This window comes from Oncorhynchus mykiss, chromosome 27 (genome assembly GCF_013265735.2).
Source record: "Oncorhynchus mykiss isolate Arlee chromosome 27, USDA_OmykA_1.1, whole genome shotgun sequence".
Lineage (NCBI taxonomy): Eukaryota > Metazoa > Chordata > Actinopteri > Salmoniformes > Salmonidae > Oncorhynchus > Oncorhynchus mykiss.
The window spans coordinates 46,698,920-46,717,450 of NC_048591.1; the positions used below are offsets into that span (position 1 = coordinate 46,698,920).

The 18,531-nt window shown below is 46.4% G+C and overlaps 1 protein-coding gene across 6 annotated transcripts in view; it reads left to right on the forward strand.

Moving 5' to 3' along the window:
- Window positions 1–18,531, forward strand: part of fndc3a (fibronectin type III domain containing 3A) — a 178,698-nt gene that overhangs the window by 119,300 nt on the left and 40,867 nt on the right. For all 6 annotated transcript variants that reach the window (XM_036965065.1, XM_036965064.1, XM_036965066.1 and 3 more), the window contains 4 exons: window positions 327–498; window positions 1,359–1,445; window positions 13,738–13,876; window positions 14,562–14,630. In XM_036965065.1, the coding sequence (XP_036820960.1) occupies window positions 327–498; window positions 1,359–1,445; window positions 13,738–13,876; window positions 14,562–14,630 (467 nt within the window). The remainder of the gene's footprint in view (window positions 1–326; window positions 499–1,358; window positions 1,446–13,737; window positions 13,877–14,561; window positions 14,631–18,531) is intronic.

The window sequence follows — 18,531 nt, forward strand, 5'->3', positions numbered from 1 at the left end:
TCTCTCCCTCTCTCTCTCCCTCTCTCTCTCCCTCTCTCTCCCTCTCTCTCTCCCTCTCTCTCTCCCTCTCTCTCTCTCTCCCTCTCTCTCTCCCTCTCTCTCTCCCTCTCTCTCTCCCTCTCTCTCTCTCTCTCCCTCTCTCTCTCCCTCTCTCTCTCCCTCTCTCTCTCCCTCTCTCTCTCCCTCTCTCTCTCCTTCTCTCTCTCCTTCTCTCTCTCCCTCTCTCTCTCCTTCTCTCTCTCCTTCTCTCTCTCCTTCTCTCCCCTCTCTCCAAACGACTCTCATCCCCTTCTTTTGTCTTTTGGGTTTTCCTTCCTCTCTGTTAGTGAGTTCTCTGAGACAGTGGACCTGTATACCTCGTGCAGCGTACCCTCCCCGCCCCTCCCTCCAGAGCTGGTGAAGGCAGGGGTGACCTGGTTGTGTCTGACCTGGCAGAGACCCTCCACTTCCCCCAAGGAGGACGATATCTTCTACAGCCTGGAGATGGATGAGGACGAGGTACGGATCAGTCATGACATTACATACTGATGAGGATGGGGTACGAGTCAGTCAGTCATGACATTACATACTGATGAGGATGAGGTACGGGTCAGTCATATGACATTACATAATGATGAGGACGAGGTACGGGTCAGTCATGTGACATTACATACTGATGAGGACGAGGTACGGGTCAGTCAGTCATGTGACATTACATACTGATGAGGACGAGGTACGGGTCAGTCAGTCATGTGACATTACATACTGATGAGGACGAGGTACGGGTCAGTCAGTCATGTGACATTACATACTGATGAGGACGAGGTACGGGTCAGTCAGTCATGTGACATTACATACTGATGAGGACGAGGTACGGGTCAGTCAGTCATGTGACATTACATACTGATGAGGACGAGGTACGGGTCAGTCAGTCATGTGACATTACATACTGATGAGGACGAGGTACGGGTCAGTCAGTCATGTGACATTACATACTGATGAGGACGAGGTACGGGTCAGTCAGTCATGACATTACATACTGATGAGGACGAGGTACGGGTCAGTCAGTCATGACATTACATACTGATGAGGACGAGGTACGGGTCAGTCATATGACATTACATAATGATGAGGACGAGGTACGGGTCAGTCAGTCATGTGACATTACATACTGATGAGGACGAGCTACGGGTCAGTCAGTCAGTCATGACATCAGCTAACATTACTCTAAACCTTGAAGCTGTAATGCCATAAAGAGACATGGCTTGAATTCTATTCTTGTCCCTTTAAATGTTTCTGCGTGTATCAGACAGTGTTTGTATTTTAAGATGGACTTGCTTTGTGCTCAACTGGTCTTTGTCCCCCCTCATTCTCCCCAGGGTTATGGCTTCCAACCCAGCTATGATGGTGATGAGCTATCCTGCACTGTCAAGAACCTGCACAGGAGCACCAAGTACAAGTTCAGGGTAAGTCACTTCAGGGTAAGTCATACAACTAGTACAGTCTATAGAGTCATACAACTAGTACAGTCTATAGAGTCATACAACTAGTACAGTCTATAGAGTCATACAACTAGTACAGTCTATATAGTCATACAACTAGTACAGTCTATAGAGTCATACAACTAGTACAGTCTATAGAGTCATACAACTAGTACAGTCTATAGAGTCATACAACTATAGATTCATACAACTAGTACAGTCTATAGAGTCATACAACTAGTACAGTCTATAGAGTCATACAACTAGTACAGTCTATAGAGTCATACAACTAGTACAGTCTATATAGTCATACAACTAGTACAGTCTATAGAGTCATACAACTAGTACAGTCTATAGAGTCATACAACTAGTACAGTCTATAGAGTCATACAACTATAGATTCATACAACTAGTACAGTCTATAGAGTCATACAACTAGTACAGTCTATAGAGTCATACAACTAGTACAGTCTATAGAGTCATACAACTATAGATTCATACAACTAGTACAGTCTATAGAGTCATACAACTAGTACAGTCTATAGAGTCATACAACTAGTACAGTCTATAGAGTCATACAACTAGTACAGTCTATAGAGTCATACAACTAGTACAGTCTATAGAGTCATACAACTAGTACAGTCTATAGAGTCATACAACTATAGATTCATACAACTAGTACAGTCTATAGAGTCATACAACTAGTACAGTCTCTAGAGTCATACAACTAGTACAGTCTATAGAGTCATACAACTAGTACAGTCTATAGAGTCATACAACTAGTACAGTCTATAGAGTCATACAACTATAGATTCATACAACTAGTACAGTCTATAGAGTCATACAACTAGTACAGTCTATAGAGTCATACAACTAGTACAGTCTATAGATTCATACAACTAGTACAGTCTATAGAGTTATACAACTAGTACAGTCTATATAGTCATACAACTAGTACAGTCTATATAGTCATACAACTAGTACAGTCTATATAGTCATACAACTAGTACAGTCTATAGAGTCATACAACTAGTACAGTCTATAGAGTCATACAACTAGTACAGTCTATATAGTCATACAACTAGTACAGTCTATATAGTCATACAACTAGTACAGTCTATAGAGTTATACAACTAGTACAGTCTATATAGTCATACAACTAGTACAGTCTATATAGTCATACAACTAGTACAGTCTATAGAGTCATACAACTGATAGTCTATAGAGTCATACAACTAGTACAGTCTATAGAGTCATACAACTGATTGTACTAGTTGTATGACTCTATAGACTATCAGTTGTATGACTCTATAGACTATCAGTTGTATGACTCTATAGACTGTACTAGTTGTATGACTCTATAGACTGTCTATAGAGTCATACAACTGATAGTCTATAGAGTCATACAACTAGTACAGTCTATAGAGTTATACAACTGATACAGTCTATGGCGTCATACTGAGAGCGAGATAGAAAGACAGAAGTGAGTGAGGGTAAGAGGAGAGAGACGGAGAGAAACAGGGGTGAAGACGCCGAGACAGAGGAACCAAAGAGAGAGGGAGAGAAGTAGAGCCCACGTGGTGTGTCTGATCACTGCTGTTTGATCTTCAGGGTTAATTAGACTACGGATCAATGTCTTCCTGTCTCGGGGAGGAGGGGGGGAAGTGGGTATGACGAGGAGAGGAGGGCGATTGGCACACAGCGGTCTATGACTCATATGACTGCAGGGATCTAATGGTATTAGTCTCCCCTCCCACGTTCCCCAAATGGCACCCTATTCCCTATATAGTGCACTAATATTGGTCAGAGCCCTATGGGCCTTGGTCTATAGTAGTGCACTATTTAAGGGAAATGGTTCCATTTGGGACAGATGCTGACTCTCAGGGTAACAGGAGCTGTCCACAATCCCACACACCGGTAGGTCAATCAGTGGCTAATTAGGTAAGCATTGTGGGAAATGGTAAACTGGCCTTTATTGTGAACTCGGACTGGAAGTGGTCAAGCAGCCCATTTTGGAGCTGAGCACATGTTTTCTCACGACGCAGAGGGGGTTGTTGTAAGTCTAGTTAAAATCATCATGGTCAAATACAGGCTGAATTGAATCACTTTTCAGCACACCTTCCCTCCCTCCCTCTGTCTCTCTGCCCCCCCAACATTCTCTCTTTTTTTTCTCTCTGTCCATTCAGTTCAAAGGGCTTCATTGGCATGGGAAACTTGTTTTCATTTCCAATTCAATTGAAATGAACAAAAGTGAGAAGTCACAAAACAAACATCACCAAAAAAACGATTTGAATTCGACAGTAAATATTATACACAAAGTCAGAGTGACGGCAATGTGCAAAATAATGTTTGATTTGTTTATGAATTCTTTGGTCTTTGTGATCTGTGGGGAATATACGTCTAATATGGTCATACATTTGGCAGGAAGTTAGGAAGTGTAGGTCATACATTTGGCAGGAAGTTAGGAAGTGTAGGTCATACATTTGGCAGGAAGTTAGGAAGTCTAGGTCATACATTTGGCAGGAAGTTAGGAAGTGTAGGTCATACATTTGGCAGGAAGTGCACGTCATACATTTGGCAGGAAGTTAGGAAGTGCAGGTCATACATTTGGCAGGAAGTTAGGAAGTGTAGGTCATACATTTGGCAGGAAGTTAGGAAGTGCATTTCAGTTTCCACCTCATTTTGTGGGCAGACCTGGCTCTCGAGAGAAGACAATCTATGGCAGCCTCTCTCCATAGCAAGGCTATGCTCGCGGAGTCTGTACAAGGATTTGCCTAATTTTGGTTCAGTCACAGTGGTCAGGTATTCTGCCACCGTGTACTCTCTGTTTAGGGCCAGATATCTTTAGCTTTGCTAGGTGGAGGTGGCAACCAGCTCTTTAGCGTTGCTAGGTGGAGTTGGCAACCAGCTCTTTAGCGTTGCTAGGTGGAGGCGGCAACCAGCTCTTTAGCGTTGCTAGGTAGAGGTGGCAACCAGCTCTTTAGCGTTGCTAGGTGGAGGTAGCAACCAGCTCTTTAGCGTTGCTAGGTGGAGGTAGCAACCAGCTCTTTAGCTTTGCTAGGTGGCAATAGCGGTCACATCTTTAGTGTTGCTAAGTGGCGGGAAGTGGCCGTTTTAGCCGGTAGTGGATTGGGGTGATCAGGCCTTGGTTCTAAATATTGGGGAATCTGTCAGAGCTGCGGGTAATGTTGTAGTTTAACAATAGCCTATTTGAATTTATGGTCTGTATGTTTTATCATTTAATTTAGGATACCATCAACACCCCACGCCTTTTTGGGTTGGAGGGTTTGTATTTTATCCTATGTTTCATTCAATGTAATTAGAGAATCCACTGGCTTCTGGTAGTCTTTAATAGTTGATTCTAAGATTTGTAGTTGATCATGTGTCTTTGCCCTGTTTGTACTTTTGTTATAGAGTCGAAAAGATTTGAAGTGGTTTATCTGTACCTGCTACTTGCGCTCTGCCCCCCCCCCCCCCCCCCCCCCCTTCTCAAATCAATGTAAATTGTATTTGTCACATGGGCTGAATAGAACAGGTTTAGACCTTACAGTAAAAGCCTTCTTACAAACCCTTAACCAACAATGCAGTTTTAAGAAAATACCTTTTAAAAGAAGTAAGCGATAAGAATAACAAATCATTAACGAGCAGCAGTAAATAACCATAGCGGGGCCAATAGGTACAGAGTCAATGTGGAGGCTATATACAGGGTGTACCGGTACAGAGTCAATGTGGAGGCTATATACAGGGGGTACCGGTACAGAGTCAATGTGGAGGCTATATACAGGGTGTACCGGTACAGAGTCAATGTGGAGGCTATATACAGGGTGTTACGGTACAGAGTCAATGTGGAGGCTATATACAGGGGGTACCGGTACAGAGTCAATGTGGAGGCTATATACAGGGTGTACCGGTACAGAGTCAATGTGGAGGCTATATACAGGGTGTTACGGTACAGAGTCAATGTGGAGGCTATATACAGGGGGTACCGGTACAGAGTCAATGTGGAGGCTATATACAGGGTATTACGGTACAGAGTCAATGTGGAGGCTATGTACAGGGGGTACCGGTACAGAGTCAATGTGGAGGCTATATACAGGGGGTACCGGTACAGAGTCAATGTGGAGGCTATATACAGGGGGTACCGGTACAGAGTCAATGTGGAGGCTATATACAGGGTTTACTGGTACAGAGTCAATGTGGAGGCTATATACAGGGGGTACCGGTACAGAGTCAATGTGGAGGCTATATACAGGGGGTACCGGTACAGAGTCAATGTGGAGGCTATATACAGGGGGTACCGGTACAGAGTCAATGTGGAGGCTATATACAGGGGGTACCAGTACAGAGTCAATGTGGAGGCTATATACAGGGTTTACTGGTACAGAGTCAATGTGGAGGCTATATACAGGGGGTACCGGTACAGAGTCAATGTGGAGGCTATATACAGGGGGTACCGGTACAGAGTCAATGTGGAGGCTAAATACAGGGGGTACCGGTACAGAGTCAATGTGGAGGCTATATACAGGGGGTACCGGTACAGAGTCAATGTGGAGGCTATATACAGGGGGTACCGGTACAGAGTCAATGTGGAGGCTATATACAGGGTTTACTGGTACAGAGTCAATGTGGAGGCTATATACAGGGGGTACCGGTACAGAGTCAATGTGGAGGCTATATACAGGGGGTACCGGTACAGAGTCAATGTGGAGGCTATATACAGGGGGTACCGGTACAGAGTCAATGTGGAGGCTATATACAGGGGGTACCAGTACAGAGTCAATGTGGAGGCTATATACAGGGTTTACTGGTACAGAGTCAATGTGGAGGCTATATACAGGGGGTACCGGTACAGAGTCAATGTGGAGGCTATATACAGGGGGTACCGGTACAGAGTCAATGTGGAGGCTAAATACAGGGGGTACCGGTACAGAGTCAATGTGGAGGCTATATACAGGGGGTACCGGTACAGAGTCAATGTGGAGGCTATATACAGGGGGTACCGGTACAGAGTCAATGTGGAGGCTATATACAGGGGGTACCGGTACAGAGTCAATGTGGAGGCTATATACAGGGGGTACCGGTACAGAGTCAATGTGGAGGCTATATACAGGGGGTACCAGTACAGAGTCAATGTGGAGGCTATATACAGGGTTTACTGGTACAGAGTCAATGTGGAGGCTATATACAGGGGGTACCGGTACAGAGTCAATGTGGAGGCTATATACAGGGGGTACCGGTACAGAGTCAATGTGGAGGCTAAATACAGGGGGTACCGGTACAGAGTCAATGTGGAGGCTATATACAGGGGGTACCGGTACAGAGTCAATGTGGAGGCTATATACAGGGGGTACCGGTACAGAGTCAATGTGGAGGCTATATACAGGGTTTACTGGTACAGAGTCAATGTGGAGGCTATATACAGGGGGTACCGGTACAGAGTCAATGTGGAGGCTATATACAGGGGGTACCGGTACAGAGTCAATGTGGAGGCTATATACAGGGGGTACCGGTACAGAGTCAATGTGGAGGCTATATACAGGGGGTACCAGTACAGAGTCAATGTGGAGGCTATATACAGGGTTTACTGGTACAGAGTCAATGTGGAGGCTATATACAGGGGGTACCGGTACAGAGTCAATGTGGAGGCTATATACAGGGGGTACCGGTACAGAGTCAATGTGGAGGCTAAATACAGGGGGTACCGGTACAGAGTCAATGTGGAGGCTATATACAGGGGGTACCGGTACAGAGTCAATGTGGAGGCTATATACAGGGGGTACCGGTACAGAGTCAATGTGGAGGCTATATACAGGGGGTACCGGTACAGAGTCAATGTGGAGGCTATATACAGGGGGTACCGGTACAGAGTCAATGTGGAGGCTATATACAGGGGGTACCGGTACAGAGTCAATGTGGAGACTATATACAGGGGGTACCGGTACCGAGTCAATGTGGAGGCTATATACAGGGGGTACCGGTACAGAGTCAATGTGGAGGCTATATACAGGGTATTACGGTACAGAGTCAATGTGGAGGCTATATACAGGGGGTACCGGTACAGAGTCAATGTGGAGGCTATATACAGGGTATTACGGTACAGAGTCAATGTGGAGGCTATATACAGGGGGTACCGGTACAGAGTCAATGTGGAGGCTATATACAGGGGGTACCGGTACAGAGTCAATGTGGAGGCTATATACAGGGGGTACCGGTACAGAGTCAATGTGGAGGCTATATACAGGGGGTACCGGTACAGAGTCAATGTGGAGGTTATATACAGGGGGTACCAGTACAGAGTCAATGTGGAGGCTATATACAGGGTATTACGGTACATAGTCAATGTGGAGGCTATATACAGGGGGTACCGGTACAGAGTCAATGTGGAGGTTATATACAGGGGGTACCGGTACCGAGTCAATGTGGAGGTTATATACAGGAGGTACTGGTACAGAGTCAATGTGGAGGTTATATACAGGGGGTACCGGTACAGAGTCAATGTGGAGGCTATATACAGGGGGTACTGGTACAGAGTCAATGTGGAGGCTATATACAGGGGGTACTGGTACAGAGTCAATGTGGAGGCTATATACAGGGGGTACCGGTACAGAGTCAATGTTGAGGTTATATACAGGGGGTACCGGTACAGAGTCAATGTGGAGGTTATATACAGGGGGTACCGGTACAGAGTCAATGGGGAGGCTATATACAGGGGGTACCGGTACAGAGTCAATGTGGAGTCTATATACAGGGGGTACCGGTACAGAGTCAATGTGGAGGCTATATACAGGGGGTACAGAGTCAATGTGGAGGCTATATACAGGGGGTACCGGTACAGAGTCAATGTGGAGTCTATATACAGGGGGTACCGGTACAGAGTCAATGTGGAGGCTATATACAGGGGGTACCAGTACAGAGTCAATGTGGAGGCTATATACAGGGGGTACCAGTACAGAGTCAATGTGGAGGTTATATACAGGGGGTACCGGTACAGAGTCAGTGTGGAGGCTATATACAGGGGGTACCGGTACAGAGTCAATGTGGAGGCTATATACAGGGGGTACCAGTACAGAGTCAATGTGGAGGCTATATACAGGGGGTACCAGTACAGAGTCAATGTGGAGGTTATATACAGGGGGTACCGGTACAGAGTCAGTGTGGAGGCTATATACAGGGGGTACCAGTACAGAGTCAATGTGGAGGCTATATACAGGGGGTACCAGTACAGAGTCAATGTGGAGGTTATATACAGGGGGTACCGGTACAGAGTCAGTGTGGAGGCTATATACAGGGGGTACCGGTACAGAGTCAATGTGGAGGCTATATACAGGGGGTACCAGTACAGAGTCAATGTGGAGGCTATATACAGGGGGTACCAGTACAGAGTCAATGTGGAGGTTATATACAGGGGGTACCGGTACAGAGTCAGTGTGGAGGCTATATACAGGGGGTACCGGTACAGAGTCAATGTGGAGGCTATATACAGGGGGTACCGGTACAGAGTCAATGTGGAGGCTATATACAGGGGGTACCGGTACAGAGTCAATGTGGAGGCTATATACAGGGGGTACCGGTACAGAGTCAATGTGGAGGCTATATACAGGGGGTACCGGTACAGAGTCAATGTGGAGGCTATATACAGGGGGTACCGGTACAGAGTCAATGTGGAGGCTATATACAGGGGGTACCGGTACAGAGTCAGTGTGGAGACTATATACAGGTTGTTACGGTACAGAGTCAATGTGGAGGCTATATACAGGGTGTTACGGTACAGAGTCAATGTGGAGGCTATATACAGGGGGTACCGGTACAGAGTCAATGTGGAGGCTATATACAGGGGGTACCGGTACAGAGTCAATGTGGAGGCTATATACAGGGGGTACCGGTACAGAGTCAATGTGGAGGCTATATACAGGGGGTACCGGTACAGAGTCAATGTGGAGGCTATATACAGGGTGTTACGGTACAGAGTCAATGTGGAGACTATATACAGGGGGTACCGGTACAGAGTCAATGTGGAGACTATATACAGGGGGTACCGGTACAGAGTCAATGTGGAGGCTATATACAGGGGGTACCGGTACAGAGTCAATGTGGAGGCTATATACAGGGTATTACGGTACAGAGTCAATGTGGAGACTATATACAGGGTATTACGGTACAGAGTCAATGTGGAGACTATATACAGGGGGTACCGGTACAGAGTCAATGTGGAGACTATATACAGGGGGTACCGGTACAGAGTCAATGTGGAGGCTATATACAGGGGGTACCGGTACAGAGTCAATGTGGAGGCTATATACAGGGGGTACCAGTACAGAGTCAATGTGGAGGCTATATACAGGGGGTACCGGTACAGAGTCAATGTGGAGACTATATACAGGGGGTACCGGTACAGAGTCAATGTGGAGGCTATATACAGGGGGTACCGGTACAGAGTCAATGTGGAGGGGGCACCGGTGTCGAGGTAATATGTACACATGGGTAGAGTTATTATTGTGACTATGCATAGATAATAACAGAGAGTAGCAGCAGCGTAAAGGTGGGGGGGTAATGCAAATAGTCTGGGTGGCCATTTGATTGGCTTTTCTGGAGTCTTATTGCTTGGGGGGTAGAAGCTGTTTAGAAGCCTCTTGGACCTAGACTTGGCGCTCTGGTATTTTTAGGGCCTTCCTCTGACACCGCCTAGTATATAGGTCCTGGATGGCAGGAAGCTTGGCCCCGGTGATGTACTGGGCCGTACGCACTACATCCAGCTGGTCTCACAACCGAAGATCACATGTAACCAGGACTTTTGAGACCAGCCGCCTGGACAGCTGATGAAACTGTAGGTTTGCACAACCAAAGAATTTCTGCACAAACTGTCTCAGGGAAGCTCATCTGCATGTTCGTCGTCCTCGCCAGGGTCTTGACCTGACTGAGGTCTGGCGTCGTTACCGACTTAAGCATTGTGAACAGAGTGCCCCATGGTGGCTGGCGGTGGGGTTATGGTATGGGCCGGCACAAGCTACGGACAACAAACACAATTGTATTTATTGATGGCAATTTGAATGCACAGAGATCAAATCAAATGTATTTATATAGCCCTTCGTACATCAGCTGATATCTCAAAGTGCTGTACAGAAACCCAGCCTAAAACCCCCAAAACAGCAATGCAGGTGTAGAAGCACCGTAACAATAAACATTCACTAATAACTGTAGAAGCACCGTAACAATAAATATTCACTAATAACTGTAGAAGCACCGTAACAATAAACATTCACTAATAACTGTAGAAGCACCGTAACAATAAACATTCACTAATAACTGTAGAAGCACCGTAACAATAAATATTCACTAATAACTGTAGAAGCACCGTAACAATAAATATTCACTAATAACTGTAGAAGCACCGTAACAATAAACATTCACTAATAACTGTAGAAGCACCGTAACAATAAATATTCACTAATAACTGTAGAAGCACCGTAACAATAAATATTCACTAATAACTGTAGAAGCACCGTAACAATAAACATTCACTAATAACTGCTGGTTTTATATTCCCCTCTAGTTCTCTCTCTCTCCTTCCCTTCCTCCCTTCCTCCCTCCGTCCTTATCCCCTCCTTCCTCCCTCCCTCCGTCCTTCCATCCTTATCCCCTCCTTCCTCCCTCCCTCCGTCCTTCCATCCTTATCCCCTCCTTCCTCCCTCCCTCCGTCCTTCCATCCTTATCCCCCTATTTATATAGCCCTTCGTACATCAGCTGATATCTCAAAGTGGCTAGAAAAAACTCCCTAGAAATGCAGATAATGCAAAGATACCTTGACAAGATCCTGAGGCTCATTGTCGTGCCATTTGTCCGCCGCCATCACCTCATGTTTCAGCATGATAATGCACTGACCCATGTCGTAAGGATCTGTACACAATTCCTGTATGCTGAAAATGTCCCAGTTCTTCCCATGGCCTACATACTCACCAGACATGTCACCCATTGAGCATGTTTGGGATGCTCTGGATTGGTGTAGACGACAGCCTGTTCCAGTTCCCGCCAATATCCAGCAACTTTGCACATCCATTGAAGAGCAGCGGGACAACATTCCACAGGCCACAATCAACAGCCTGATCAAATCTATCCTGTGGAAATGTCACACCACCTTTTGCCTCGTGAAGTATCACCGGATATTGACTTGTTTTCTGATCCACGCCCCTACCTGTTTTTTGTTTTTTTGTTATCTCTGACCAACAGATGCATATCTGTATTCCCAGAGTCATGTGAAATCTATAGATTAGGGCTTAATGAATGTATTTCAATATGACTGATTTCCTTACATGAACTGTAACTCAGTAAAATCTTTAAAGTTGTTGCATTTATATTTGTTCAGTGTAGCTAACATTCTTTGATAACTGGTGAGATGGCATTATGCGTTTCCAAAACTGTGTTTTACTTTAATGTAGCTGTAAGCTAGCTGTTGATAGCAACTAGCTGACTCATGCAGTGCTAATCTAAGTTAGCAGGCTAGTTGGCTAGCAACCTTTAAAGTAGATTTTTAACAATAAAGAAAGTATATGCTCTTAAAGTTGTCTGAAAATTAAGTTGAAGATTTTTATTTTTCACTTAGTCGTGGCTGAACGTCGACATGAATAATATACAGTTGGTTTGGTTTTCCACGCATGGACAGAACAGCTACCTCTGGGAAGGCTAGTGGTGGTGGTGTGTGTCTGTTTGTCAATAACAGCTGGTGCTGTCAATAACCCAGCCGCGAGCTGCCTAGTGACACGAGCCTACTAGACGGGTTAAATGCCTTTTTGTGCTCACTTCGAGGAAAGCAACACTGAAGCATGCATCAGAGCACCAGCTGTTCCGGATGACTGTGTGATCACGCTCTGCGTAGCCAATGTGAGTAATACCTTTAAACAGGTCAACATTCACCAGGCCGCAGGGCCAGACGGATTACCAGGACCTGTACTCAGAGCATACACGGACCAACTGGCAAATGTCTTAATTTACGTTTTCAACCATTCCCTGACCAAGTCTGTAATTCTTACATGTTTCAAGCAGACCACCATAGTCCCTATATGTTACGTTTTTTATACTTTAGTTTTTTTAGTAAATATTTTCTTAACTGTTATCGTTAGGTGATTATAAGTAAGCATTTCACGGTTGGTTGTATTTGATTTGGTTTGATTTGAACATTTACACATTGAGCAGCAAAGATGGTTTGGGAAAGTGTGGTGCAACTAGGGGTCTAAACATTGAATGACCCGCAGAGAGCTGGGACCAAAGTAACAAAGCCTACCATCAGTAACATACTACGCCGCCAGGGACTCAAATCCTGCAGTGCCAGACGTGTTCCCCTGCTTAAGCCAGTACATGTCCAGGCCCGTCTGAAGTTTGCTAGAGAGCATTTGGATGATCCAGAAGAAGATTGGGAGAATGTCATATGGTCAGATGAAACCAAAATATAACTTTTTGGTAAAAACTCAAATCGGCATGTTTGGAGGACAAAGAATGCTGAGTTGCATCCAAAGAACACCATACCTACTGTGAAGCATGGGGGTGGAAACATCATGCTTTGGGGCTGTTTTTCTGCAAAGGGACCAGGACGACTGATCCGTGTAAAGGAAAGAATGAATGGGGCCATGTATCGTGAGATTTTGAGTGAAAACCTCCTTCCATCAGCAAGGGCATTGACGATGAAACGATTCCCGGGTCTTTCAGCATGACAATGATCCCAAACACACTGCCCGGGCAACGAAGGAGTGGCTTCGTAAGAAGCATTTCAAGGTCCTGGAATGGCCTAGCCAGTGTCCAGATCTCAACCCCATAGAAAATCTTTGGAGGGAGTTGAAAGTCCGTGTTGTCCAGCAACAGCCCCAAAACATCACTGCTCTAGAGGAGATCTGCATGGAGGAATGGGCCAAAATACCAGCAACAGTGTGTGAAAACCTTGTGAAGACTTAGAGAAAACGTTTGACCTCTGTCATTGCCAACAAAGGGTATATAACAAAGTATTGAGAAACTTTTGTTATTGACCAAATACTTATTTTCCACCAATTCATTAAAAATCCTACAATGTGATTTTCTGGATTTTTTTTCTAATTTTGTCTGTCATAGTTGAAGTGTACCTATGATGAAAATTACAGGCCTCTCTCATCTTTTTAAGTGGGAGAACTTGCACAAATGGTGGCTGACTAAATACTTTTTTTGCCCCACTGTATACATAGTTTTTTTTAATATTGTTTTTCCTTTTCTATGATTGTGATTTCTGAATGCTGCAGTATCTCCTCCTGTCCTGCAGGTGGCAGCCTACAACACTGAGGGGAAGAGTAACCCCAGTCAGGTGGCAGAGTTCACTACCTGTCCAGACAGACCAGGAGGACCATGTAGACCTGTCATCAGAGGCAGGGTACTGCCCAATTCCTTCAGACTGGCATGGGGTGAGTAGAGACACATACACAATCATCATCAAACACACACACAAAGAAATGTCTGCTCGCAACGGTGATACAGATCCAAATCCCTCTCACCGATACATCTGTGCTACCAGAGCTTTGTTTGTTTTCATGTCTGTTGATAACACTGGCCACCCTTGGTGTGATCAAGAGTACTGGCCACCCTTGGTGTGATCAAGAGTACTGGCCACCCTTGGTGTGATCAAGACTACTGGCCACCCTTGGTGTGATCAAGACTGCTGGCCACCCTTGGTGTGATCAAGACTGCTGGCCACCCTTGGTGTGATCAAGACTACTGGCCACCCTTGGTGTGATCAAGACTACTGGCCACCCTTGGTGTGATCAAGACTACTGGCCACCCTTGGTGTGATCAAGACTGCTGGCCACCCTTGGTGTGATCAAGACTGCTGGCCACCCTTGGTGTGATCAAGACTACTGGCCACCCTTGGTGTGATCAAGAGTACTGGCCACCCTTGGTGTGATCAAGAGTACTGGCCACCCTTGGTGTGTTCAAGAGTGCTGGCCTGGTCAGAGGTAGTGTATTATATAGGGAATAGGGTGGTGCCATTTGGGATGGACCTTTTGTCTATAAATATTGCTAGCTTGCTCATGACTCTTTAACAGAGCTATTGATCCAAAACAGGAAGTAATAGTTGTATTCTCTCTCTAGAACCTCCTAAAGATAATGGAGGGGCGGAAGTGACCAAATACGTGGTGGAGATATCTGAGGGACTAAGCGGTAAGTTTCAACTGCAAATCAAATCACATTTATTTATTATAAATCCCTTTTTACATCGGGGCGGCTGGTAGCCTAGTGGTTAGAGCGTTGGACTAGTAACAGACACCTTGATACATCTCACACTCTGCTTGGAAATGGGGCGGCTGGTAGCCTAGTGGTTAGAGCGTTGGACCGCGTTTTAGTAACCGAAAGGTTGCAAGATCGAATCCCCGAGCTGACAAGGTAAAAATCTGTCATTTTGCCCCTGAACAAGTCAGTTAACCCACTGTAATTGAAAATAAGAATTTGTTCTTAACTGACTTGCCTAGTTAAATAAAGGTTAAATAAAGGTTAAATAAAAGTTAAATAAAGGTCAAATTAAACTAAATAAAAAACGTGTTATGGGTGTCTTTGTAGTCGTTAAGGACTGTGGAATTTTTCAGGATAAAAAATAAACGGAATGGAGGAGAACCTGGTTGTCTGCTTTCCACCAGTTCACCTTTCAGCAGGACAATAACCTAAACCCCAGAGAGAGAGAGAGAGCTTTCCCGTTACCCAGCCTAAACCCCAGAGAGAGAGAGCTTTCCAGTTACCCAGCTTAAACCCCAGAGAGAGAGAGAGCTTTCCTGTTACCCAGCCTAAACCCCAGAGAGAGAGAGAGAGAGAGCTTTCCCGTTACCCAGCCTAAACCCCAGAGAGAGAGAGCTTTCCAGTTACCCAGCTTAAACCCCAGAGAGAGAGAGAGCTTTCCTGTTACCCAGCCTAAACCCCAGAGAGAGAGAGAGAGCTTTCCCGTTACCCAGCCTAAACCCCAGAGAGAGAGAGAGCTTTCCCGTTACCCGGCCTAAACCCCAGAGAGAGAGAGAGAGCTTTCCTGTTACCCAGCCTTAACCCCAGAGAGAGAGAGAGAGCTTTCCCGTTACCCAGCCTAAACCCCAGAGAGAGAGAGAGCTTTCCCGTTACCCAGCCTAAACCCCAGAGAGAGAGAGAGCTTTCCCGTTACCCAGCCTAAACCCCAGAGAGAGAGAGAGCTTTCCCGTTACCCAGCCTAAACCCCAGAGAGAGAGAGCTTTCCCGTTACCCAGCCTAAACCCCAGAGAGAGAGCTTTCCCGTTACCCAGCTTAAACCCCAGAGAGAGAGAGAGCTTTCCCGTTACCCGGCCTAAACCCCAGAGAGAGAGAGAGCTTTCCTGTTACCCAGCCTAAACCCCAGAGAGAGAGAGAGCTTTCCCGTTACCCAGCCTAAACCCCAGAGAGAGAGAGCTTTCCAGTTACCCAGCTTAAACCCCAGAGAGAGAGAGAGAGCTTTCCTGTTACCCAGCCTAAACCCCAGACAGAGAGAGAGCTTTCCCGTTACCCAGCCTAAACCCCAGAGAGAGAGAGAGCTTTCCCGTTACCCGGCCTAAACCCCAGAGAGAGAGAGAGAGCTTTCCTGTTACCCAGCCTTAACCCCAGAGAGAGAGAGAGAGCTTTCCTGTTACCCAGCCTTAACCCCAGAGAGAGAGAGAGAGCTTTCCCGTTACCCAGCCTAAACCCCAGAGAGAGAGAGAGCTTTCCCGTTACCCAGCCTAAACCCCAGAGAGAGAGAGAGAGAGCTTTCCCGTTACCCAGCCTAAACCCCAGAGAGAGAGAGAGCTTTCCCGTTACCCAGCCTAAACCCCAGAGAGAGAGAGAGCTTTCCCGTTACCCGGCCTAAACCCCAGAGAGAGAGAGAGCTTTCCCGTTACCCAGCCTAAACCCCAGAGAGAGAGAGAGCTTTCCCGTTACCCATCCTAAACCCCAGAGAGAGAGAGCTTTCCCGTTACCCAGCCTAAACCCCAGAGAGAGAGAGAGCTTTCCCGTTACCCAGCCTAAACCCCAGAGAGAGAGAGAGAGAGCTTTCCCGTTACCCAGCCTAAACCCCAGAGAGAGAGAGCTTTCCAGTTACCCAGCTTAAACCCCAGAGAGAGAGAGAGCTTTCCTGTTACCCAGCCTAAACCCCAGAGAGAGAGAGAGAGCTTTCCCGTTACCCAGCCTAAACCCCAGAGAGAGAGAGAGCTTTCCCGTTACCCGGCCTAAACCCCAGAGAGAGAGAGAGAGCTTTCCTGTTACCCAGCCTTAACCCCAGAGAGAGAGAGAGAGCTTTCCCGTTACCCAGCCTAAACCCCAGAGAGAGAGAGAGCTTTCCCGTTACCCAGCCTAAACCCCAGAGAGAGAGAGAGCTTTCCCGTTACCCAGCCTAAACCCCAGAGAGAGAGAGAGCTTTCCCGTTACCCAGCCTAAACCCCAGAGAGAGAGAGCTTTCCCGTTACCCAGCCTAAACCCCAGAGAGAGAGCTTTCCCGTTACCCAGCTTAAACCCCAGAGAGAGAGAGAGCTTTCCCGTTACCCGGCCTAAACCCCAGAGAGAGAGAGAGCTTTCCTGTTACCCAGCCTAAACCCCAGAGAGAGAGAGAGCTTTCCCGTTACCCAGCCTAAACCCCAGAGAGAGAGAGCTTTCCAGTTACCCAGCTTAAACCCCAGAGAGAGAGAGAGAGCTTTCCTGTTACCCAGCCTAAACCCCAGAGAGAGAGAGAGCTTTCCCGTTACCCAGCCTAAACCCCAGAGAGAGAGAGAGCTTTCCCGTTACCCGGCCTAAACCCCAGAGAGAGAGAGAGAGCTTTCCTGTTACCCAGCCTTAACCCCAGAGAGAGAGAGAGAGCTTTCCTGTTACCCAGCCTTAACCCCAGAGAGAGAGAGAGAGCTTTCCCGTTACCCAGCCTAAACCCCAGAGAGAGAGAGAGCTTTCCCGTTACCCAGCCTAAACCCCAGAGAGAGAGAGAGAGAGCTTTCCCGTTACCCAGCCTAAACCCCAGAGAGAGAGAGAGAGCTTTCCCGTTACCCAGCCTAAACCCCAGAGAGAGAGAGAGCTTTCCCGTTACCCAGCCTAAACCCCAGAGAGAGAGAGCTTTCCCGTTACCCAGCCTAAACCCCAGAGAGAGAGAGAGCTTTCCCGTTACCCAGCTTAAACCCCAGAGAGAGAGAGAGCTTTCCCGTTACCCGGCCTAAACCCCAGAGAGAGAGAGAGCTTTCCTGTTACCCAGCCTAAACCCCAGAGAGAGAGAGAGCTTTCCCGTTACCCAGCCTAAACCCCAGAGAGAGAGAGAGCTTTCCCGTTACCCAGCCTAAACCCCAGAGAGAGAGAGAGCTTTCCCGTTACCCATCCTAAACCCCAGAGAGAGAGAGCTTTCCCGTTACCCAGCCTAAACCCCAGAGAGAGAGAGAGCTTTCCCGTTACCCAGCCTAAACCCCAGAGAGAGAGAGAGAGAGCTTTCCCGTTACCCAGCCTAAACCCCAGAGAGAGAGAGCTTTCCCGTTACCCAGCCTAAACCCCAGAGAGAGAGAGAGCTTTCCCGTTACCCAGCCTAAACCCCAGAGAGAGAGAGAGCTTTCCCGTTACCCAGCCTAAACCCCAGAGAGAGAGAGAGCTTTCCCGTTACCCAGCTTAAACCCCAGAGAGAGACTTCCTTGAGAACAGTAATCCTTTTTATTTCTATAGTGCTTTTTATCAACCCACAGTATTTTTCAATATTCAGTCCCTTCAGATGTTTTCACACTCATCGACTTTTTCCACATTTTGTTGTTAAAACCTGAATTTAAAATGGATTATATTGAGATGTTGTGTTCCTGGCCTACACCCAATACCACATAATGTAGAAGTGAAATGATGCTTTTAGAAATAAGTTTTAAATGCATTAATAGTGTGTTTACCATGATTTTTGAATGACTACCTCATCTCTGTACCCCCACACATACAATTTATCTGTAAGGTCCTTCAGTCGAGCAGTGAATTTCAAACACAGATTCAACCACAAAAGACCAGGGAGGTTTTCCAATGCCTGGCAAAGAAGGACACCTATTGGTAGATGGGTAAAAAATAAAAAAACAGACATGTAATATCCCTT